The 18,987-nt window shown below is 37.1% G+C and overlaps 2 protein-coding genes across 5 annotated transcripts in view; both read left to right on the top strand.

The window, feature by feature from the left end:
* fam163ab (family with sequence similarity 163 member Ab) overlaps positions 1-9,585 on the top strand; it is a 28,592-nt gene extending 19,007 nt beyond the window's left edge. For all 3 annotated transcript variants that reach the window (XM_078946614.1, XM_078946612.1, XM_078946613.1), the window contains 4 exons: positions 4,179-4,269; positions 4,709-4,730; positions 5,372-5,486; positions 6,513-9,585. In XM_078946614.1, the coding sequence (XP_078802740.1) occupies positions 5,394-5,486; positions 6,513-6,911 (492 nt within the window). In that variant the 5' untranslated portion in view covers positions 4,179-4,269; positions 4,709-4,730; positions 5,372-5,393 and the 3' untranslated portion in view covers positions 6,912-9,585. The remainder of the gene's footprint in view (positions 1-4,178; positions 4,270-4,708; positions 4,731-5,371; positions 5,487-6,512) is intronic.
* A 76-nt stretch (positions 9,586-9,661) lies between these two features.
* rabgap1l (RAB GTPase activating protein 1-like) overlaps positions 9,662-18,987 on the top strand; it is a 94,261-nt gene continuing 84,935 nt past the window's right edge. For both annotated transcript variants that reach the window (XM_011474036.4, XM_011474035.4), the window contains exons 1-3: positions 9,662-10,046; positions 16,058-16,283; positions 17,006-17,153. In XM_011474036.4, coding sequence (XP_011472338.1) covers positions 16,146-16,283; positions 17,006-17,153 — 286 coding nt within the window. In that variant the 5' untranslated portion in view covers positions 9,662-10,046; positions 16,058-16,145. The remainder of the gene's footprint in view (positions 10,047-16,057; positions 16,284-17,005; positions 17,154-18,987) is intronic.

The raw sequence follows: 18,987 nt of genomic DNA, 5'->3' as shown, positions 1-18,987 counted from the left end.
TTTGAAGGGCCACATTCAACATCAGATAGTTGTGCAAAACAGCATTTTAATCTATTTAAAGAATTTTAAAATGTTTTAAAGAAAGACTCAAAATGAGTTGAAACTGCTGCAAAAGACTGGAAGAAGTGATAAATATGAAGGGAAGTGATCAATAATACAGCATAATTTTAAAAAAATAATACAAGTTAATAATAATTCAACTTTACAGTTGTTGTATTTATGCAACCAGCTTTAAGCAGATGAGATGTTTGCAGTCAGTTGGAGTAAATCAAGTCATTTCTGTTGATCGAAAACTGTTCCGTCAGTTCTATTGGATGTGTGTGTTCTGTGATGTAGTGTTTGTGCCTGAATTGTTTTAGTGTGCTAACTGGCAAATATCGGTGCACACAGCTCTTCAGTGAGGGTTTGTAGGGTTTGAGGGTCACTCTTATCTGGACTCGGTAGTAACTGAAGCAGCTTTTTTCTGCCTGGCTGACTTGTGTACATTTGTAGTGTGTGCTGACGACAACAGTTTGTCAATTGCAGCAAATGTAGATTAATCTAACCAACTAGTTTGTCTCAAAGTGCCTGCACAGCAGTATGTAAACAGGAGACTGTTTGTTAAGCCATGCTTTGTGCGTAAATAATGATGGTGTGACTCCAGTTCCTTCAATATGTGTTGGCATGCTGGTGTTGATGAGAAAAAAAAATAGATCACTTCCATGAGATTTTACAGTGGCAGCAGTTTTTTGTGAGATCTCTCAGCTGCCATGCAGTGAGGCATTTCCAAGGAAGCAAAGTTGTGTACGTTGTAATGAAGACATGGTTCATCATTTTCCTGCCAATACCGGTAGTTTGCTTTTGACCCTGAAAAGCCAAACAGCACCAATTTTGTCAGAATGCTTTTTTAGTTAGAACAAGTACATTTTAAGTGAAGACTTTAACCCTCTGTAGGCCTTGAACTTATTAAAAACTGAATGTGAAGGTTTTAAAACGTTTTTAGCTTTGAATTTTTTGGTTTAAAACAAACATAACAATATGACACATAATTGTGGTACCCTTCAGAATAAATTCTTGGAACAGTTCAATGGAGCTTTGCCTATTTTTTAGACATTTTTCTAAATGTTTTGACATTGTATTTGCTTTGTTTATGGATTAATACATTTTTTTGGCTCTACATGTTTGATCTTTTGTAAATCATAAAAACTGATCTTAATTTTTGTGGATTTTGCAGTAAAAAATGACAAAACTCCAACTGAATTTTTTGGACAGTTTCAGATTCACAGTGAAATTATGTTATATTTTAAGAATAATATAAAAATATATCTGTAAAATGAAGAAACTGGGAATAGGGATTGTGGTAAAAATATATATATGTATCCCAGTTTATAAAGTCAAAAATGGAAAACACCTCTAAAGGTGATAGAGAATGAGAGAGCAAAGATCCTGTGGGACTTCCAGATCCAGACTGATAGGATGGTGATGGCGAACCAACCAGACATTGTAGTGGTGGATAAAGAACAGAAGAAAGCCGTTGTGGTGGATGTGGCAGTACTAAGTGGCGGAAACAATAGGAAGAAGAAACATGAAAAACTGGAGAAATGCCAGTGTCATGTTTCAGCTACGAGACAGATCCAGACGCTGGGACCCAGAAGGAAACACACAGGTAAGTGAATTGGTAAGTAGTGTTTATTTCTCAGTTGAGGGCTTCTGGTGAAGGATGAGTTTTTGGGCGTGACAAGGCTGGAGCTCTTGATGTGGCGTGGCTTGAGGTCTTGACGTGGCGTGGCTTGAGATCTTGACGAGGCGTGGCAACCTCAGGGAGCTTCAGGAAGGCTGGAGCTGCTTGTGGTGAGAGGATCCTGAGACAGGGAAACAAGGTTAGCGGGGTTCGAGACACAAGAGAGCAACGCATGAGCTGAGACTAGACCAGGTTTAGTCACCATGGGGCAACGAACTGGCGTTGAATGCTGGAGCTGGGTCTCCTTAAGTAGAGCATAGCTTGATTGAAGTGAGTGATCACAGCTGGTGGAGTCAGGAGCAGAGCAGAGGGGGAGGGGGAGGAGAACTGACAGAGGCACCATGACAACCAGGGACTCAGAGAAGAACTGGAGAAAGCATGGAAAGTGAAGGCAACAGTGGTGCCTGTGGTAATTGGAGCACTCGGGGCAGTAACCCCCAAGCTGGAGGAGTGGCTACAACAGATCCCTGAAAAGATCTCAGTATACTGTGTATACTTCAGGATCAATCTGTTTTTAAAAAAAAAAAAAAAACTTTATTGTTGTTCTTGATAAAATTATGCAGGTTCTAACCACTTACTGTACTTAGAGAGCTGGACTGAGCTAGTGAAACCTAACTTACTTCCAGTTCCAACCAAACGAAGTCGCCATTTTTCGGGGATATGTCCATCGCCATGTTGGAACCAGAAATCCTCATTAAGCCGTCATTGGTCCATGTCGAGCTCAGGAGAATCTGTCAATCAAGCGATTTTGAACTTTCGATGCAAGCTCACCTACTTTTATTGATGCATCTAATTTTTCAGTTTGTAACCTAAATAACTTGCGCTATAGCAGAAATATCATGAAGAAAAATTAGAATAGCAAGAAGGTGTAATAAAAAATGTACCAGAGCAAGAATGGTTATTCTGACAAATAGAATGACTAAGTAATACCTGTTTATTCCTCAATAAAAGTCGATGGGATTTCGGCTCTTTGGTGACAGCGTGTGCTTCCTGTTTGGAACACGAGGAGTCCTTCAGTCCGGGTCTCATATATGGTCAATTGTTCTAAATCATTATCAACAATTAGAAAATTTTTATATAATTTTATATAATTTATATAATTCAAAAATGAACATGAATGGTACCATAACTTTGAAAAAATTAATTAATTAATTTATTTATTTCTATGACTGATTTTATTTGAAGTCTTGATTTTGCCAAAGTAAAACAGTCTTTTAAAAAACAAAACAATACAGACTGAAATCGGGATGTTTTGCAAAACTTCACCATGCAGTCCTGGACTGCAAGGACTACATTGTTTTCACAATTCTTCTTTCTTCCTGCACCTTTAAACCATAATGAGACCCTCACCACATGCTCAAAAAATCATTATAATTTGCCCACACAGTGACCGGTGAAGATGAATTTTGGACATTGCAATCTCCCAACATTCCCTCTACCTCCGCACCACACCGCCTTGCCCCGCCCCGCGGTGAGGACGAATTGTGTCTACAGGCATAAAACAACAACACTGTGTTACGTATTTTTAAATGTGTCTACATAACATCTAATGAACTGATCAAGAGCCTTTAAGTGAGTCAGTCAAAATTGATCTCTGGTTGCGATTTTCCCAGTGTTGGCTCACTGAGCCAGCCAACAGTTGATCTGAGAGACACTTCTAGTCATGTGTTTATGTGTACATTTAGCGTTTTTTGCAGCAATCACTCACATTCACTGTTTGTCAGCAGGCGACTCTCCTATGTCTGCGGTTAGTTGTTCCGCTCTTGCCATCATAGGGTTGTGACAGATGCCATCTATCACAATACATTACTGCTCACATGAAAACACAACCCTCACACACATCTGTCTTTGCAGACTTTACCCGAGAGAAATCACACGTGACAGTCTGAGAAATAAGCTGCACTGGCTGACACAGAAACTTGCCAATTCATGCCATCGTCTGCAGATTTTTGCACCCAAGGCTCTACGTAATTTATTCCCCTTTCCATTCATTCTTCCTGCAGTCTTCTTTACATCATGAAGCTTCTGGCCTCCTGTGCAGTTCCTGGCTGCACATGTTTTTTTCTCAGAAGTAATAGACTTAACCTGCACAAGCACCAGACTACTGTGAACCTCCAATTGCTCTTAAATCACTTTTACTGCTGCTGTCCTGTGATGCTGCAAGTGTGACTTTGTGTATTTCAGGATGAAAAGGGGAAGTTGTCAACAGAAGAGGATTTTTTGTCATTTTGAGACTTTTATGCATTCAGTCAATTTAAATGTTATGATGTAATAATAAAAATCAATTTTGTTTTTTCAACACTTGGCTTTGTTTATCATCATTCTTCAAAAATCTTAAGCATTAAACATAATCAGTGACTTTCTTCTGTTGTTAGGATGCCACCTTGTGGAGGTTGAGAGGTATTTCTGCTGAGCTTCAGTCTTCTAAAGTGCATCTAAAGTTTCTTTTCCTCCTCAGAGATGTTCATCTGCATCGGTTATCAGGCAACATGACCTTTCTCCATTGGAGCTTGAATTGATTACTGTTCATACAACAACACTCCTCTGATGTAAGTCCATCATTTTGAATTCAAACTGCATTTTTATCTTTTGCCTACTCAACTGTTCTGCTTTAAGGAAAAGAAAATCAGAGAAACAAATAAAAAGGATTTTTCTGAACTGCTACACATGCCACCTTTGAGTTGCTGGTCATTTTTTCAGTAATTGAAATAATTGTTTTTGAAATGTGACTGCAATTTTTTAAAGACACTCAAACTACAGTTCTATTTTTTTTTTAAATTAGATCAAAATAAAAAATAAAAAAAATGAGAAAAATAAACATTTGTGTCTTTATTTATAAAATTCACAAGTGTTAGCTGTTAAAGGAAATCCTAAACTAAAATTTCAAAAATAATAGATTTCTAATTTTACATTTTTTATGAAGTTGTAATGACTTTTAGATTACATTTGTCATTCATTATAGCTAATTCCCTTCTTTTTTGCTTTTAGGTGTTAAGCAACTTTACTGAACGTAAGTATTTTAGCATCTATACACATAATCACAAACAGGTTTGTTCTATGAGTCAAAACAACCTTTCTTCAGTTTAATAGTTTTAATTTAAAGGTTTTAAGCTTTTAAATTAAAACCTTATTATTTAGTTATTTTATTTATTTGTTCCAAAAAGACTGACTTTAAATTGATAGTTTTTTTTAAACATTTGCATTCATTAGCACAAATTTCCTTTAATTTTCAGGAAACTAAAGTATTCCTAATAATTCATCTTCCACTGTTAGAGTTTTGCATGTGGTTGTAAATAAGAAAAGGTGCATTTTGTAAATTTTAGAAAGTACGTCAAGCAGTTTTGTTTAGTAATCAACTAAATTGCAGACTTTTTCTGAATGAGCACACAATATACATAAAAAGAGACATCAAAATCTTAATGTGCTGAAATTACACATTTCTTCAATGACCAGGAACTGCATTCTATGTAGCAAAGGGGGGGTTTATCTCTAATTTTTCACACCTGCATTACAAAGTTGACTGCATCTGTGTTTGCATCACTCTAAATTTTTGGGCGCTTCCACAAACTTCTTACTGCATGATTACTTTTGGATGTTTTCCATTTTCAAGAGGCTCTTTACTGATGATGTCACTTCCTGTGCCCATGACAGAGGTTGATGGAGAGCTGGTCGGATGACAGCTGGAACTGTTGTCATAACCGGAGGAATACTGGCCACAGTGATACTTCTCTGTATCATAGCTGTGCTCTGTTACTGTAGACTCCAGGTATGTCTTCCCCGTGAGTTCTTGATAAGGCAGATCATTCCAGTCACCATTTACGTGTCAAGTGTCTGTTAGTATGTCGGTTTAACTCTACAAGAGGAAGTTTTCTTATAAATACACTCAAAAGGAAAAAAGTAGAAAAAAAATGTACCGATTTCAAATGGGTGATCAGCATTTTATCATTATTGTGGACCTGAAAACTATTTGTACTTTGCTGCACTTACATTTTCTGCAAAGTGTTTCAATGCACAATCAACTCCAAAGGCTACAGCATTAAGCATTAATGCATATACCGGTACACACAAATGCACTGGCTTCTGACAGTACAGATTTTTTATCTGGACACATGGGAGTTTAGCATAGTTATTGACTTTGGAAAGAGGCTGTTTTGTTCTGTTTGTTTGAATCTGTTTGTTTTCTAACCTAACCGTGGTTAAACAGGAAGATTAAAAATTTAAAAAACATGGATCATGAGATAGGATGAAGCTATACTGGTTCCGAAAACCAGCAAAGGAAAAAAGACAAAATGTGTGAAACTGTCAATAAAGCTTAAAAAGACATTGCAAAAAGTGTTTACTCTGACTTTTAAAAAGCGATACTTGCAAAGAGCAAAACTAATTGGGGCCTGTGTTTAAAAAAAAAAAAGAAAAAGCACATAAATTCATAAATCCATTCAGAAAAATGGAAAGGAAGCTTTTTTGTTTGTTTGATTTTCAGCCAAATAAAAATGATTGATCATTTTACTGTTTTCAGAGTAACTTAAGTACACTATGATTTTTTCCCCGTTTTCTGCAGTTAATTAATGAAAAGTACTAAAAGTGAGCACTTTGGAAGCAATGTACACTTTTTCTTACAAACTCCAAGATCCAAGTGTTTCTCCACTTCACTCCTCCACCCTGAACTATTTCAGGAAGAAAGTTAAGAACATGTGTGCTTGAACAACAGGCTTCAATGCAGAGAAAGGTTTTAAAGACAGGACATTTGTTCTTAATTCACCAGGTCTGCTGTTTTTACTCTTTTGCCCTCTAGTACTACTGCTGCAAGAAGAATGGGTCCGAAAACGACTCCATCTCACAGCAACATTTTGCCTGCAACTCCTGCAGTGTCACCGGCTTGGACGGGCCGGCCATCACCCCACTGTCTCCGTCCCCGCCTGAGCCGCCCAAATCCTCCAATTCCACTAAACCCAAAGATGGCCGCCGCAGCTACTGTCCCACCTGCTCCCCTCATGACTCCCCCTTCTACATACACACCACGGATGAGATGCGCAACGGTGGCGAACGCATCGCCTACATGCCCACGCACTATGACAACCGGGCGCTGGCGATGCCGCTGCCCGTTGTCCGAGGCTCCCTGCTGAGGGACACTCGGAGAGGTCGGCCACCCGACTTCTACACTAACACACAAGCCATCAGCACAGAAGTGTGACCCCAACCTCCCACAAACCTTTTGTTTCCTCCCACATAGACTAAACTCTCTTTTTCACTTACACCAGCACTGGCACTAAGATGACCACAGACGTCTTTCTGATTCTCAGTTGTGCTGCCAGAGACTTTTTGGAGGTAACGGGTGGTTCAACTGTCCTAACTGGCTGGTACTGATCAATGTGATAAAGAAATAATTCTCTTTTTAAACGGGTTCCCCACATAACCCGTAGTTTTTAAACTAAAATGCTCAAAAAGGGATCGTAATCCAAAGAAGGAAGTGTAGATAATCTGTACAAAAATGTAAGACTCTTAAAACAAACACGCCAACTGTTAAGGTCCTTACCAGCTGAGACATTTTTGTGAGTTTTCTGTGCCACATAAATAACAGCTTTCTGCTCTTTGGAAGAAGCAAAAAAAGAAACAAGAAGTGTTTTTTATGGAGTTACGGAACAACAGGCTTCAATGAAAGTAATCACCTGGAGAGTTTTCTATGACTGCAGCTCAAACAACTTATGTGAGGACTTCTGAGGGAACACAGAGCACCTAAAGACACACAATGATTCAGAAAGTCAATGTTCTTCCTTTCTATGGAGACATATTAACAAGCAGCATTGCCTGAGCCAATGAATGCAGAGATGGCCACTTAGTATGAACACACTGATATTCTCTTTGCTGACACAGATGCAAAAACGTGTAAATAATGAAATGAAAGCAATCTATCAAACGCAAATTGATGTGTTCTGTCTTTAGACTCATTCTATTGTTTTACACTACTCTCTTTTTGTAACTTTCAAAGAAAACAATTGTTTTGTTTTATTGACTATACCTGTAGACATTTTTAAAAATTAAAAAGAAAAACAGTTCACTTAGTTTCTTGCTACATTGGTCGCTGTGTTTCTGTGTTTTAAGGCTGAATACAACTATGTTTTGAGGCTGACATAATAATATAACATCAAAGAAGTATCATTATTATTCAAGCTTCATAAATTAGAAAATTCAACTTTTCATTTATTCTTTTCAGACCTTTTTTACCCTCATTTGTTGTCATTTTTTAAGTTAAAGGAGAGTTAATATGACCAGTCTTTAAAATGACAGAAGCAGATATTTTATTCCCAGGTGGAAAAAAACCCCCATTAATTTTAACTAAAAATATTATAATTATCTGTACAAAATGAGCTGATTTCAAGTGTGAGGATTTCTAGAGGTTTTAGAATAGTTGGGATGGAGGCATTTTTGTTTAGCAAGATTTTCATTGTATTTCAAAGATAGTCATCAATTGAAAATGAGTAAAATCCTACTTTTTTAGAAGTAAGAGTTTCTTCAAAAACAAGCAAGCTACTCTTATTTTTGTGCTAAAGCCCCCCAAATGACCAGAGATGGCAAACACATCCTCCACCTCTTTTTGGTTTGATCAAGGTTTAGTATTGACAAAAATGCTAAATTTGGACTTGTTTAACCACAGAATACTTTGAAACAGTGTATTTTAACTGGGATTTGGCCTTCAAGATATGACTACTCAAGATCAAATATTTGTTTTTCTTCTGTATGACAGAGCTGCAGGTATTTTCTGCAGATAAATATTGTGTTTAGTGAAAAATTATGGAAGTCATTCCAGGCCCAACTCCTAATGTCATTGACACAATCATGTGGATTAGTGATGCGTTGTTCAGCGAACAACAGCGATTCTGTAGAGGTCTTCTGCTTTCCCCCTTTGCACACACAGAGATTACTCTAGTTTGGCTAAATCTTCAAATGATATGCATTGTAAATACAGAAAATTGCAAGACTTTTGCCACTTGACCTTGAGTATCATTGTTTTTAAAGTGTCAGGACATTCTTATCACAGATTGTCAAATATCTGGAAAGATTGTGAAGTTGCTTACAATCTTTAACTTTAATGCACTATGCCTCATTGTCATTTTCTCCCCAATAGCTAACTATGTTGCATACCTAATGTGAAAAAAAATGGTTGATGATAGATTTTTTCCCCCTTATTTCCCCAATTCAACCATGTATTTTCAGTCTTTTTTTTATTTTCATTGTACATATGTGTTCCATTTTTGGTATTTAGCATTTTTATTATTATTTATATTTTGTCTGTGTTTTGTTGTTGATCAATTTTTGGCTCTAATTGTTTGCTTTGATTCAAAAAGAAAAATTGTCCCAACCGTAACAAATTGCATGTTGTATCATGGCCCTCTTCATTCATAATTTTTTATCATTTATGTACATAAGTGTAAGAGTCCATGCTAGTCTCTTTTGGTCTGTGTGTGACCCTGTAAAGGCTGAATACATATCCGTTTGATGAACTACTTGATTATAAAAAAGCATATACAGTACAGACACACCTTCCCATTCATTTGATTGAGAAGGTGTGTCCAAACATTTGATCTGTGCTGTACATGACACTGATCAATGAAAATTTTCAGAAAAGCTGTCAAAAAAGTAGTCTTTCTGAAATATTTCTGCTGTCACAATTTTTGTTTCTAAGTAAAACTGGTATTTTCCAACAAGCTTTACCATTTGTTTATTTAAACATTGTACTAACTATTTTAATATTTATCAAACAAAATATCTTAGAAATTGTTAAACATTTATAAAATATGTGTTTAAGACAGATCTGTAAGATTTGATGGGGGTTACTTTTGAAAATTAAAGATTTGTAACTGCTTGAACGTAAAGTTTTGTGGTTGCTATCTAACACACGCGCACACGCACACCCCCCCCCCACCCCCCCCCCCCCACACACACACACATACACACACCCACACGTACACACACACATATACGTACACACACACACGCGCGCGCGCGCACACACGCACACACACAGTGGGCACGTCCTGTGGGGTTTCCCGGATAACAAGACTTAAACAAAATGCGCAATTTCTTCACTTCACTTCACTTTAAAAACATTCAAACACTTACAGACATTATTTTAGAAAAAATATCTACAACAAACAACAAACTCCAGTGCGAGAACTCGGCTTCAGTAATACCACGCATGCGTGAGACATTTCACGCATTCCATACCGGAAGGGGCATAATTAAGCTGCAGAGTGATTCATCTTTCAAACCGAGGCGATCTTTGTTGCAACTCTTCAGACACAGTGAAGCCCCACAGCGCTCAAAACAAGTAAGTTGACAGCTCTGGTATTTACATCTTTGTTCATTTCAAAGTCACGTCTTGAAGCAGGAAGATGGAGTATCTTGTTCTGTTTTTTCGCTCCGGGCCGTTTTTTCCTCCAGAGCCGTCAGGGTGTTGTTCAAACAGCCCATTCCGCAAGAAAGTGGTCCAACTGTTTGGACTTCGGGCTGGTTAGCGTTAGCCAAGCTTAGCTTTAGCTCGCAAGTCCAGCCTGGCAGACGCAGGTACTTCCTGTTAGCCGCATTCACCTGGTCTGACAGCTATGCCCAGGTCTGCGGGTTGTTATGACAAGGCTATGTGTATATTAAGGTGGAGAGAAACCGGACGAAAAAACAGAACAATCGCTCTTAGAAGTTAGCTTGCTGTTAGCTAGCCTACAGTCATTTCAGTTGGGAGATAACTGTCAGTGTGTGCCGCTATGTGACCACTAACTACTGCGGGGAGACATTCCCTGCAGAATATGGTTGGTGTCAGTGAGCTAAAGTCCAATAAAAAGCGTTTAGAAAAAGCTGTTTGGTGAAGTTTGGAGCCTGATGATGTTGGACTTTCCTTTGATGATCCAGGCCTGCAGACATCAGTTAGGCTAAAACAGAAGCTTATTTATGGTATTTGTGGGAATTATAACTATACTCCACAACAAACAACAGTAGAATGAGTTCAGATCAAAAGATAAATGGTTTGATGGCTTCAAGTGACAGTTTTCGGGGCTAAACACAATTATATTGTGCTGAAGGTTTACTTAAAACAGGCTTTGGAAATACTTGATTTGACTTCACTACTACCAAATTGGACTACTGGAAATATGAAGATAAACAGGCTTATTTTTTTCAAAATACAGAATAGGTTAGACAGTGGTTCACATGACTTCCTTTCAAAATACACTCTTCTCTAAGTGTTCCCCTCTCCATCCTGGGGACACACCCCTAAGGTCTCTTCTTTTTTTTTCCAGAATCCTTTTTTTTCTCTTTTGGAGTTTTTCCTCACTGTGAATGAGGGTCTAAGGGCAGGGATGCCCAGCTTAGTTCAGTTAGTTCAGTTTAGAAGTTTCCTATTGAATTCTGTATTCATGATCCTTTTGATTTTATGTTTACTTCACAGTTACTGGTACGAAGCCCATTGAGACGACTGTTGTTGTGATTTTGGGCTATACAAATGAAATTGAATTGAACAAAAGACACTTTGTCACATCTCAATGCAGCAAATGTAGCAGTAGATATAATTATGTCAGCAGTAATGATGCAAAAAGTTTATTTTACAATTTTTGGTGCATCTCCGCCAGAAATTCTTAAATCTAACAAATTAAATTAAATCAGATCTATTTAAGCGACCCCTACTGTTGTTTTTTTTTCAATCCATAAGGCACACTTAATATCTGTGATTTTGATCAAAAAATGTAAAAACAAATTGCCTCACTATCTGGTGTGCTTAATGACTTCAAATTAATTTCACAGCTCTCAAAAAAGTGCAGAAGTGTTTTGGTACGACATTGGTACGCTCCAAAATATTGATAGATTGTTCAAAAATTCTAGCTATTGTAGTCAGGAACCTCATATATTCCTTCAGCTGTTTGTGAACATGCTGAATAAGGTTTAAGTTAATTTACCTGACTTTATTGTTTACTTTTTACATTAGTTACATTTTTAAATTAAAAATGTGTTCTTTTTCTTTGACCAAAGAGCCACATCAGAAAGGTCAAAGAGCCACATGTGGCCCCAGAGCCTCTGGTTGCAAATGATCTTTCTGTTACATATCCAGTGATTTTAAGGAATAAATAGTGGTTCACAAGCCACAACTAAAAATTCAAAATGTAATTTTAATGGCTCTCTGATTATAATGCATAATAAAACTAGTAATAAAGATGTTTTCTTTCATACAAGGATATTGGTGTTGAATTGTTAGGCATGAGTGTGTTGTCATATTTGGGCCGTGCCTAGGAATTTGCAGAAAAGACAGTTGCACAAAGGCCTCGTTGCTATCGAGTGTTGGTTTACCTGGGCAGGTCACCTTAATTGGTAAACTTTGTTGGCTGAAATAGTAAATACATTTGTCATATGCGTTACCCGTTCTGCAGGTAACTTGATGTGAAACAAAGTTGTGTCAAGGTGTAGGTCTGTAAGCAGATCTGTGCAAGTGTATCACTGTTTTCCATGAACAAGCTCTTTAGTCTCGTATGATTCATTTTCCTTTTTTAAACAGGTTTGCAGTGAAAACTTTTTATGTTTTAAAGTTAGTTGTAAAATCAATTATTGAATGACATTGTTAGTCGACAAGACTTAGAAACAGTTCTAATTTAAAGCTGGAATAAGGAGAACTAGACAAAAAGTGTCTAACCAAATATTTAGATTTAGTTGAACACAATTAAATGTATAAAGTATTAACTTTTAAATAATAATTCTGAATTGTGTGTTTCATATTTTACCCATCTATTTAGGGATCACTAGACATGGATTGTGAACGTTTTTTGAAATAACTGAAGTAATAAACATGAATTTAATACTCTGAAAGCTATATATTCATTTATAATATAATATAACCATTCCTTGTACTGATGGAGTTGTCTGCTTGACAAAAAATAGACTTTTATTTTCCTATTTTCTTAAGATTTTGCATTTAAGAAAAGTACAAGTTCTATTTGACTTTAACAAGAACTTATTTGTGACTGCAGACTTTTGAGGATGTGCCTCAGTAGCAGGTGTTCAGTTTCTGTAAACCGTAGATTCATGAAAATATTCAAAGCTGTTTTTAGTTCAGAGTTTTCCTGTTTCTCTGTGTAGCATCACTTCTTTTAGCCTCATGCAGGAAGAGCTGTTCACCCTTGGATGTTTTATCGTTTTGAATGCATCATAGAGTTTTAAGAAATATTAACTGCACGAGTACAGAGACAAATAAACTCATTGTCTCCTTTGTGCTCATGTCACACCCTAATATTTGAAAGAAGCTGCCCATTCACACGCGTGGCTCAGCCAGAGGTTTAAGGAAAAGCCTGTAGCTTTGCGTGTAAATACAGACGTGAAGCAGAAATGAATAATGAAAACAGCAAAGCAGAATGCCTCTTAATGTACTGATGAATCTTTTAAAAGATACAAATTTACCGTAAAGGTCTTTATTAAATTCAGAAATGGACTCACCCTACATGTTTGATGTTTTGAGTGACTGAACAGGTTTGCTTTACCGCCATGACTGGTTTGTTTAGTGAGGCATCTATTCCATCCACTAAATGAGAAATGGAGGGTTTTACCTGCTGCACATTTCAGGCTGGTCAGCAAGCATCAAGCAGAAATGAACCCTGTCATCAGTATAAGAGAGCAGCTGTCAGAATAATACAAATATGTGGGAAACGGCATGCCACACACCTTTTCCCAAATGTAAAGAAAAAAAAATACATTTAAGGCATTGTTTTATACGTCAAAGTTCATATGAGAAGAAAAAAGTTTACAAAGTAGGTTTGACTTTTGCCACATCTGTATTTGTAAAAGCAAAGTTCAGCAAACCAACGTGGAGATGATGACGGATTGTTCTTCAGGTCTGTGTCCCACACATCGACTTATCATCTTTCCTGAATAAGTTGAGCTTAGATAGGATTCAAACATGTGAAAACAGCCAGGGAAAAAGGATTATAAATACATTTATTGTTATTATTTTTAAAATAACATCAGATAATTGTATTTTTCTTATTCTTTTACATTTTTTCCCTACTAGAAAATGTTGGGATCCTTTACTTTTCACATTCTTTGTTTTTGGATTTGACTAAAACAAAACACGTTTTTGTTGTGTGCACACTAGGGAAGTAGTGAGACACTTTCTTCCCATTTTGGTGCAAGCCTGGATTTTCAGGTCAATTTAATTTATTATTTGTGTTTCTAAACATTAAAAAGATTTGGCACCAATACACTTTCCCTGCGATTCAGTTCAATGGTGTAAGATGCGGTTTGGTTTTACACCAAGAATTGTGACATTCCTAGTCCTCACTTATTGTCAAATTGTACTGTACTATAATACTTTTAATTTAGGTAGGTACATGCAAAGTGCGTCTGCTCCACTTTTATTATATAGTCTGAAAAGATCAAAACAGAACCACAGTATTCATACCCATTCATACCTGAGGAGACTGACGTTTTTTTTGGTTATATTTCATTATGTCTTTGCTGGAGTGTTTGCTTGTTGAACAAATTGCAAACACCAGCTCACAAAAAGTGTTTTCTTTATAATTATTTTTTTTCACAAAACAGCATTTAGAAAGGTTTGTTGAATGGTATAAGCTATGGTTACATGGATCTAGGCTTGCAAGTTGTTTCCTGTTTTGTCAACGTACTAATCACAGAAAGGACTTTTATGCTTATTTCCCATCAAACAACTCTGCTGAACAATCTGCAAAATGGAGCAATTTCCCACCGCTAACAGCTAATATGAGTTGGAGTTGGATTTAAAAGCTACACCAGAGGAGCCAAAAGCCTGACACAAAGTCTGTGACATCAGACGATGTAATGTGCGCCTTGACTGCTTTGAGTCCAAGCTGCACCTTTGAAAACTGGAATGACTGGAGCTCTGATGCAAACCCACTTTTCTGCCAGAGCTTGAAACTGCTAATGGTTAGTCAATATTAAGGAGAATGCAACAAAAAAGCAAGAGTTTTTTTCCAAGCTTCACAATTTGTCAGTGGTGTTTTCTCTTTGTCCAGGTTGCTTGAAAGCTGCCGTTTATTTCAAATGAGTAGCGTTTCCTTGTGTCTTGGTAGATATGATTCAGCAACTGAAAGAAGCTGTGACTTTTTAACCACAAAAAAGAAAACTGCACAGCATTCAAATGAGTTGGAAAAATAAATCAAAAAGAAAAATAGCACAAGAACTGACACAAAGTATACAAGACAAATAAAATTCCATGTCATAAAGGAAATACCTCTGCTGTCAACCACAAAGGATTCAAACAGTTTAGTCACAATTTGCCACTTTTAAAAAAGTAAATTCTACCTATTGTGGTCAGCTGTAAAGAGGAGGAAATCTACCGGTAAGTTAAAGTACCGGTATACGTTCAGGAAACTGTTGGAAATCTTTTCTGTTTAAGTTAGCAAAACTCCATTCTGTTGCAATATGAGTAATAATTCAGCTGTAGTTGCTTTTATTAAAGTGCCAGTTCGATCATCCCTTGATTTTTTTTTTTTAAAGACGTTCCCAGATTTAATTATGATTATTTTTTTTAGGCAAAGTCAAAAAATCTGTGTTGTTTTCTGGGACTTATTTTCTGCAGAATGGCAGAAATTTATCCAAAATTTGCCTCTGCGTTGTGGGCGGGACCGTTGCCAAGGAGTAAGCCTGCCCTGACTTCCCCTCATCACCATGTTTACACGTTCTCCTGCAAGCAGAGCAGGGATCTTGTGGCCTACCGACTGTAGCACGGACGTCACAGCTACAGGCATTTTTGTCGTCTGCTCCTCATTCACAGCAATTTGAATAAAGAAATACACGTTTAATCTTATTTTTTTTTAAATATATATCTTCCATCATGAGAAGAATGCTACAAGAACATGTTAAAAACACGATTCTCAGTGGAGTGGGTCTTTAAAGAAGTTTAGGACAGCCGTATGAGTTTAGTAGCATCTATCTGTGTTAAAAGGCTTCACACCAGCTTTGTGGTTTTGTTCCACCAGGTTTATTTAAATTGAACCAAGACTACAAAGATATCCTGACCAGATATCAGTCATAGACACTGCTAAACATCTGGAGGATATTGAAAGCTCTGCACCAGAACAATCTTAAAATTAGAGGCATCTAAATGTGATCACTGGACCACTGACTTCATTCATCTACATTATGGGCTGTCAGTCACAGTGAAAGAAATGAACGATGTGACAACCTAAGAAAAGAATTTTAGGATTTGAGACGCTTTACTTTTTGTAACTTAAAAGTAGTTTTTGTGGACCTCTGTTTGTACACATTTACTGATTTTATTCTTCAGTGTTTACAAAGTTTTCTTTATTGACCCAATGCTTTGTTGTCATGCAGAAAGGCAGTTCAGCGCTGGTCTGACTGGAGGGAAGGGGAGAATCTCCACCCTGGTCTCCACTCCCGACCTTCAGCAAACCTGTGAGCCATGGATGAGGGTTCCTCACTGGGTAAAGTCAGCAGTTCGACAGAGTCTGTGGCCACCGTCACCAGTGAGGAGTTTGTTCTGGTGCAGCCCAGCTTAGCTGGGTCTCCGCAGGCTTCTGAGGGCAAACCGAGACTCAAGGTCAGAACTGAGCAACACCGCTGTTTTGGGTTTTATTCAGTGGGTTTATGAAAGCCATGTTCCTCACATCAACGGTCAATAATCTAGCGTTGCTAAGTTGTGTTGGTCAACTGTTGATTCAGGAAGGTTTCTCCTAATATATTAAGCTGCACAAAATGCTTTTTAAGCCAATGAAACGCAAAACCAGATATAGCTACAGACAGAATCTTTTTCTTTGTGACTAAAAGGATGTGTTTTAAGGCTCATGTTCAGCGATTTTTGGTGACAGAAAGCAGCATTTTAATTGTGTGGATTTTAACTGAAACTGCATGTTATGATGAAAAATGTACATGTTAAAAATATCATAAGGTTTAGGTTAAAGCTTTTTAGTAATGCATGCATTTTTAACCCATTGCCCTACTAAAAGTCCGCCTATTTGTCGTCCAAATGTTTTATGAAAACATATTGTTGTTTTTACTGTAACAGGGATGTTTAAATGAAGAACCAGCAGAATTTCCAGAAGTAAATACTAGTCTTTTATACGAAATGTTTAATGGAGACCTTAGCATTAAGTAATTCTGATATTTTATGTGATTTTACAAAATGACTATCTATCTCACTTCATAATAATAGTGGGAGAAAGTTGTTCACACTTTCCTTTTTTGTCTGTCTTTCTTCCTCATTCTAACTTCTCTTTTTGTCTTCTTCCCCTTCTATTATCTTTGTCTTTCAAAAACCCTCAGATGTCTTGGAATGGCAGTGATCAACTGGAAAAAGCTATGGAGGAAATTTTGGATGATGATGACGAGGTGAAAATAGAGAAAAGCTGTGTGGAGAAGATGGAGAAGAACAAGGAACCAGAAAACCTAGTCTTTGAGGACCATCCTGCAGGTTTTACTCGTTCTCTTGTTTTTACACCGTTTATATTGAGTGAATCCATAAAACTATTTGGCAGTCACAAATTCTAAAAGTTGTTCCTCTTAAAGATAAGATAAAGATAAAGATACTTTATTGATCCCAGCTTGGGAAATTCAGTTGTTGCAGCGTCGGCGTTAGGCTCAAGATACAAAGTTACACACAATAGATGACAGAGAACCAGAACAATCAATCGGAAAGAAACATCAGTGAATTAGAACAGTCAGATTGCATGCCACATCAGGAGAGAGAAAATAGACGGACCATAAATGACTTTATCTATTGCACATGGATGACAAAAAGATAAGAGAGGTCTGTAATATTCATCATAGACACACTTCAACTGTGAGAAACAGTTTTAAAAGTAGAATCCATGAAGTCACATTGTATGATTTTTTTTTTTTAAATAATCTATTTGTATAACAATGCAGAATATATGTTTTTGTCAAAAAGAAAAGGTTTCCTTTAGGTCTTCACTGTGATTACACACTGTAGCTGCTATTCTGGTCCATTCTTCCATACAGATCTTCTCAAGAGCAGTGATAATTTGGGTCTGTCTCTAGGCAACAAGGGCTTTCAACTCCCTCACAGATTCTCTGTTGGAATCGGGGCCAAGATTTTGAAATGCTTTTTACGTAGGCTCTTCTTTGTTGCTTGGGCGATGTGTTTGGATCATTGTCATCCTAGAAGATCCAGCCACGTTTCATCTTCTGAGTCCTCACTGATGGCAGAAGGTTTTTGCCCAAAATCTCATCATGCATGGAACTATTTCTCCTTTCCCTAATATGGATAAGTCGTCCTGTCCCCTTTGCAGAAAAGCAACCCCGAAGCATGATGTTTCCACCGCCATGCTTCACAGTTTGTATGTTTTTCTTGGGACGCAACTCAGCATTTTTTCTCCTCCAAACATGCCGGATGAGGTTTGTATTTCAGAGTTCCATTTTTGGCTCATCTGACCACATGACGTTCTCAAAATTGGAAGTGTGGACAGACGTCGTTTATGCAGATAACTGCTTCAAACAGGTGCCATTTATACAGGCAATGAGTGGAGGATGACACGCGTAATGTGATTTCCTGGATTCTTTTTCCTCAAGTGTCTTTTTGATTATCCTTACAGACCTCTCATCTTTTTTAAGTGAGCCAGCTTTCAGAATTGATGACTGGTGCAGGCTCCCCCGCCACTGTGTGTGTGCGTGTTTGTACATTCGTGTGTGCATGTTGATAATAGGCATGTCAGAGGGTTCATCACACCTAAAAGTTGCAGCAGTGTCACTTCAATCACTTATATTAAAATATTTGTTTTTGCCACCAAATGAATACATTACTACATGCATTTTTCATACATATTTTTTTTAGTACAGAATAAAATGTATATAAAAAAGACTTTTTCAAATTTTTGATCCATCATGAATTCATAAATGTACACACAGATATTTTTGGCTTCATAAATTTTGCTTGAGGCAAAAACATGTCAACGATTTGATAACTATTACCTTGAAAATCACATTTTTCTGATATAAAGTAATTTGTTTTTGCCTTATCAGGTCACCAAGCCACTTATTTCAGCTTTATGACATTTTTTTTTGTATTTTTGCAAGGAGAGGTCACTAAAAGATGATATTGCCGACAACGCTTGAAGAAACAGTTCTTCAGCACAAATTCTTGTTAGATCATGTCAGGTCTTTCTTCAAAGAAGAGACATTAGTACTTCTATGCTGTAGATTCCAGAAGCATCTATGTTAAACCGCATTTCAATTTGTTGCTCAATCAATAAAAATATGACATATAATTTATTTATTTATTTGTTTTT

Source organism: Oryzias latipes, chromosome 4, assembly GCF_053564925.1.
Source record: "Oryzias latipes strain Hd-rR chromosome 4, Olatipes_Hd-rR_3.1".
Lineage (NCBI taxonomy): Eukaryota > Metazoa > Chordata > Actinopteri > Beloniformes > Adrianichthyidae > Oryzias > Oryzias latipes.
This window is presented reverse-complemented; position numbering and strand designations above follow the sequence as displayed.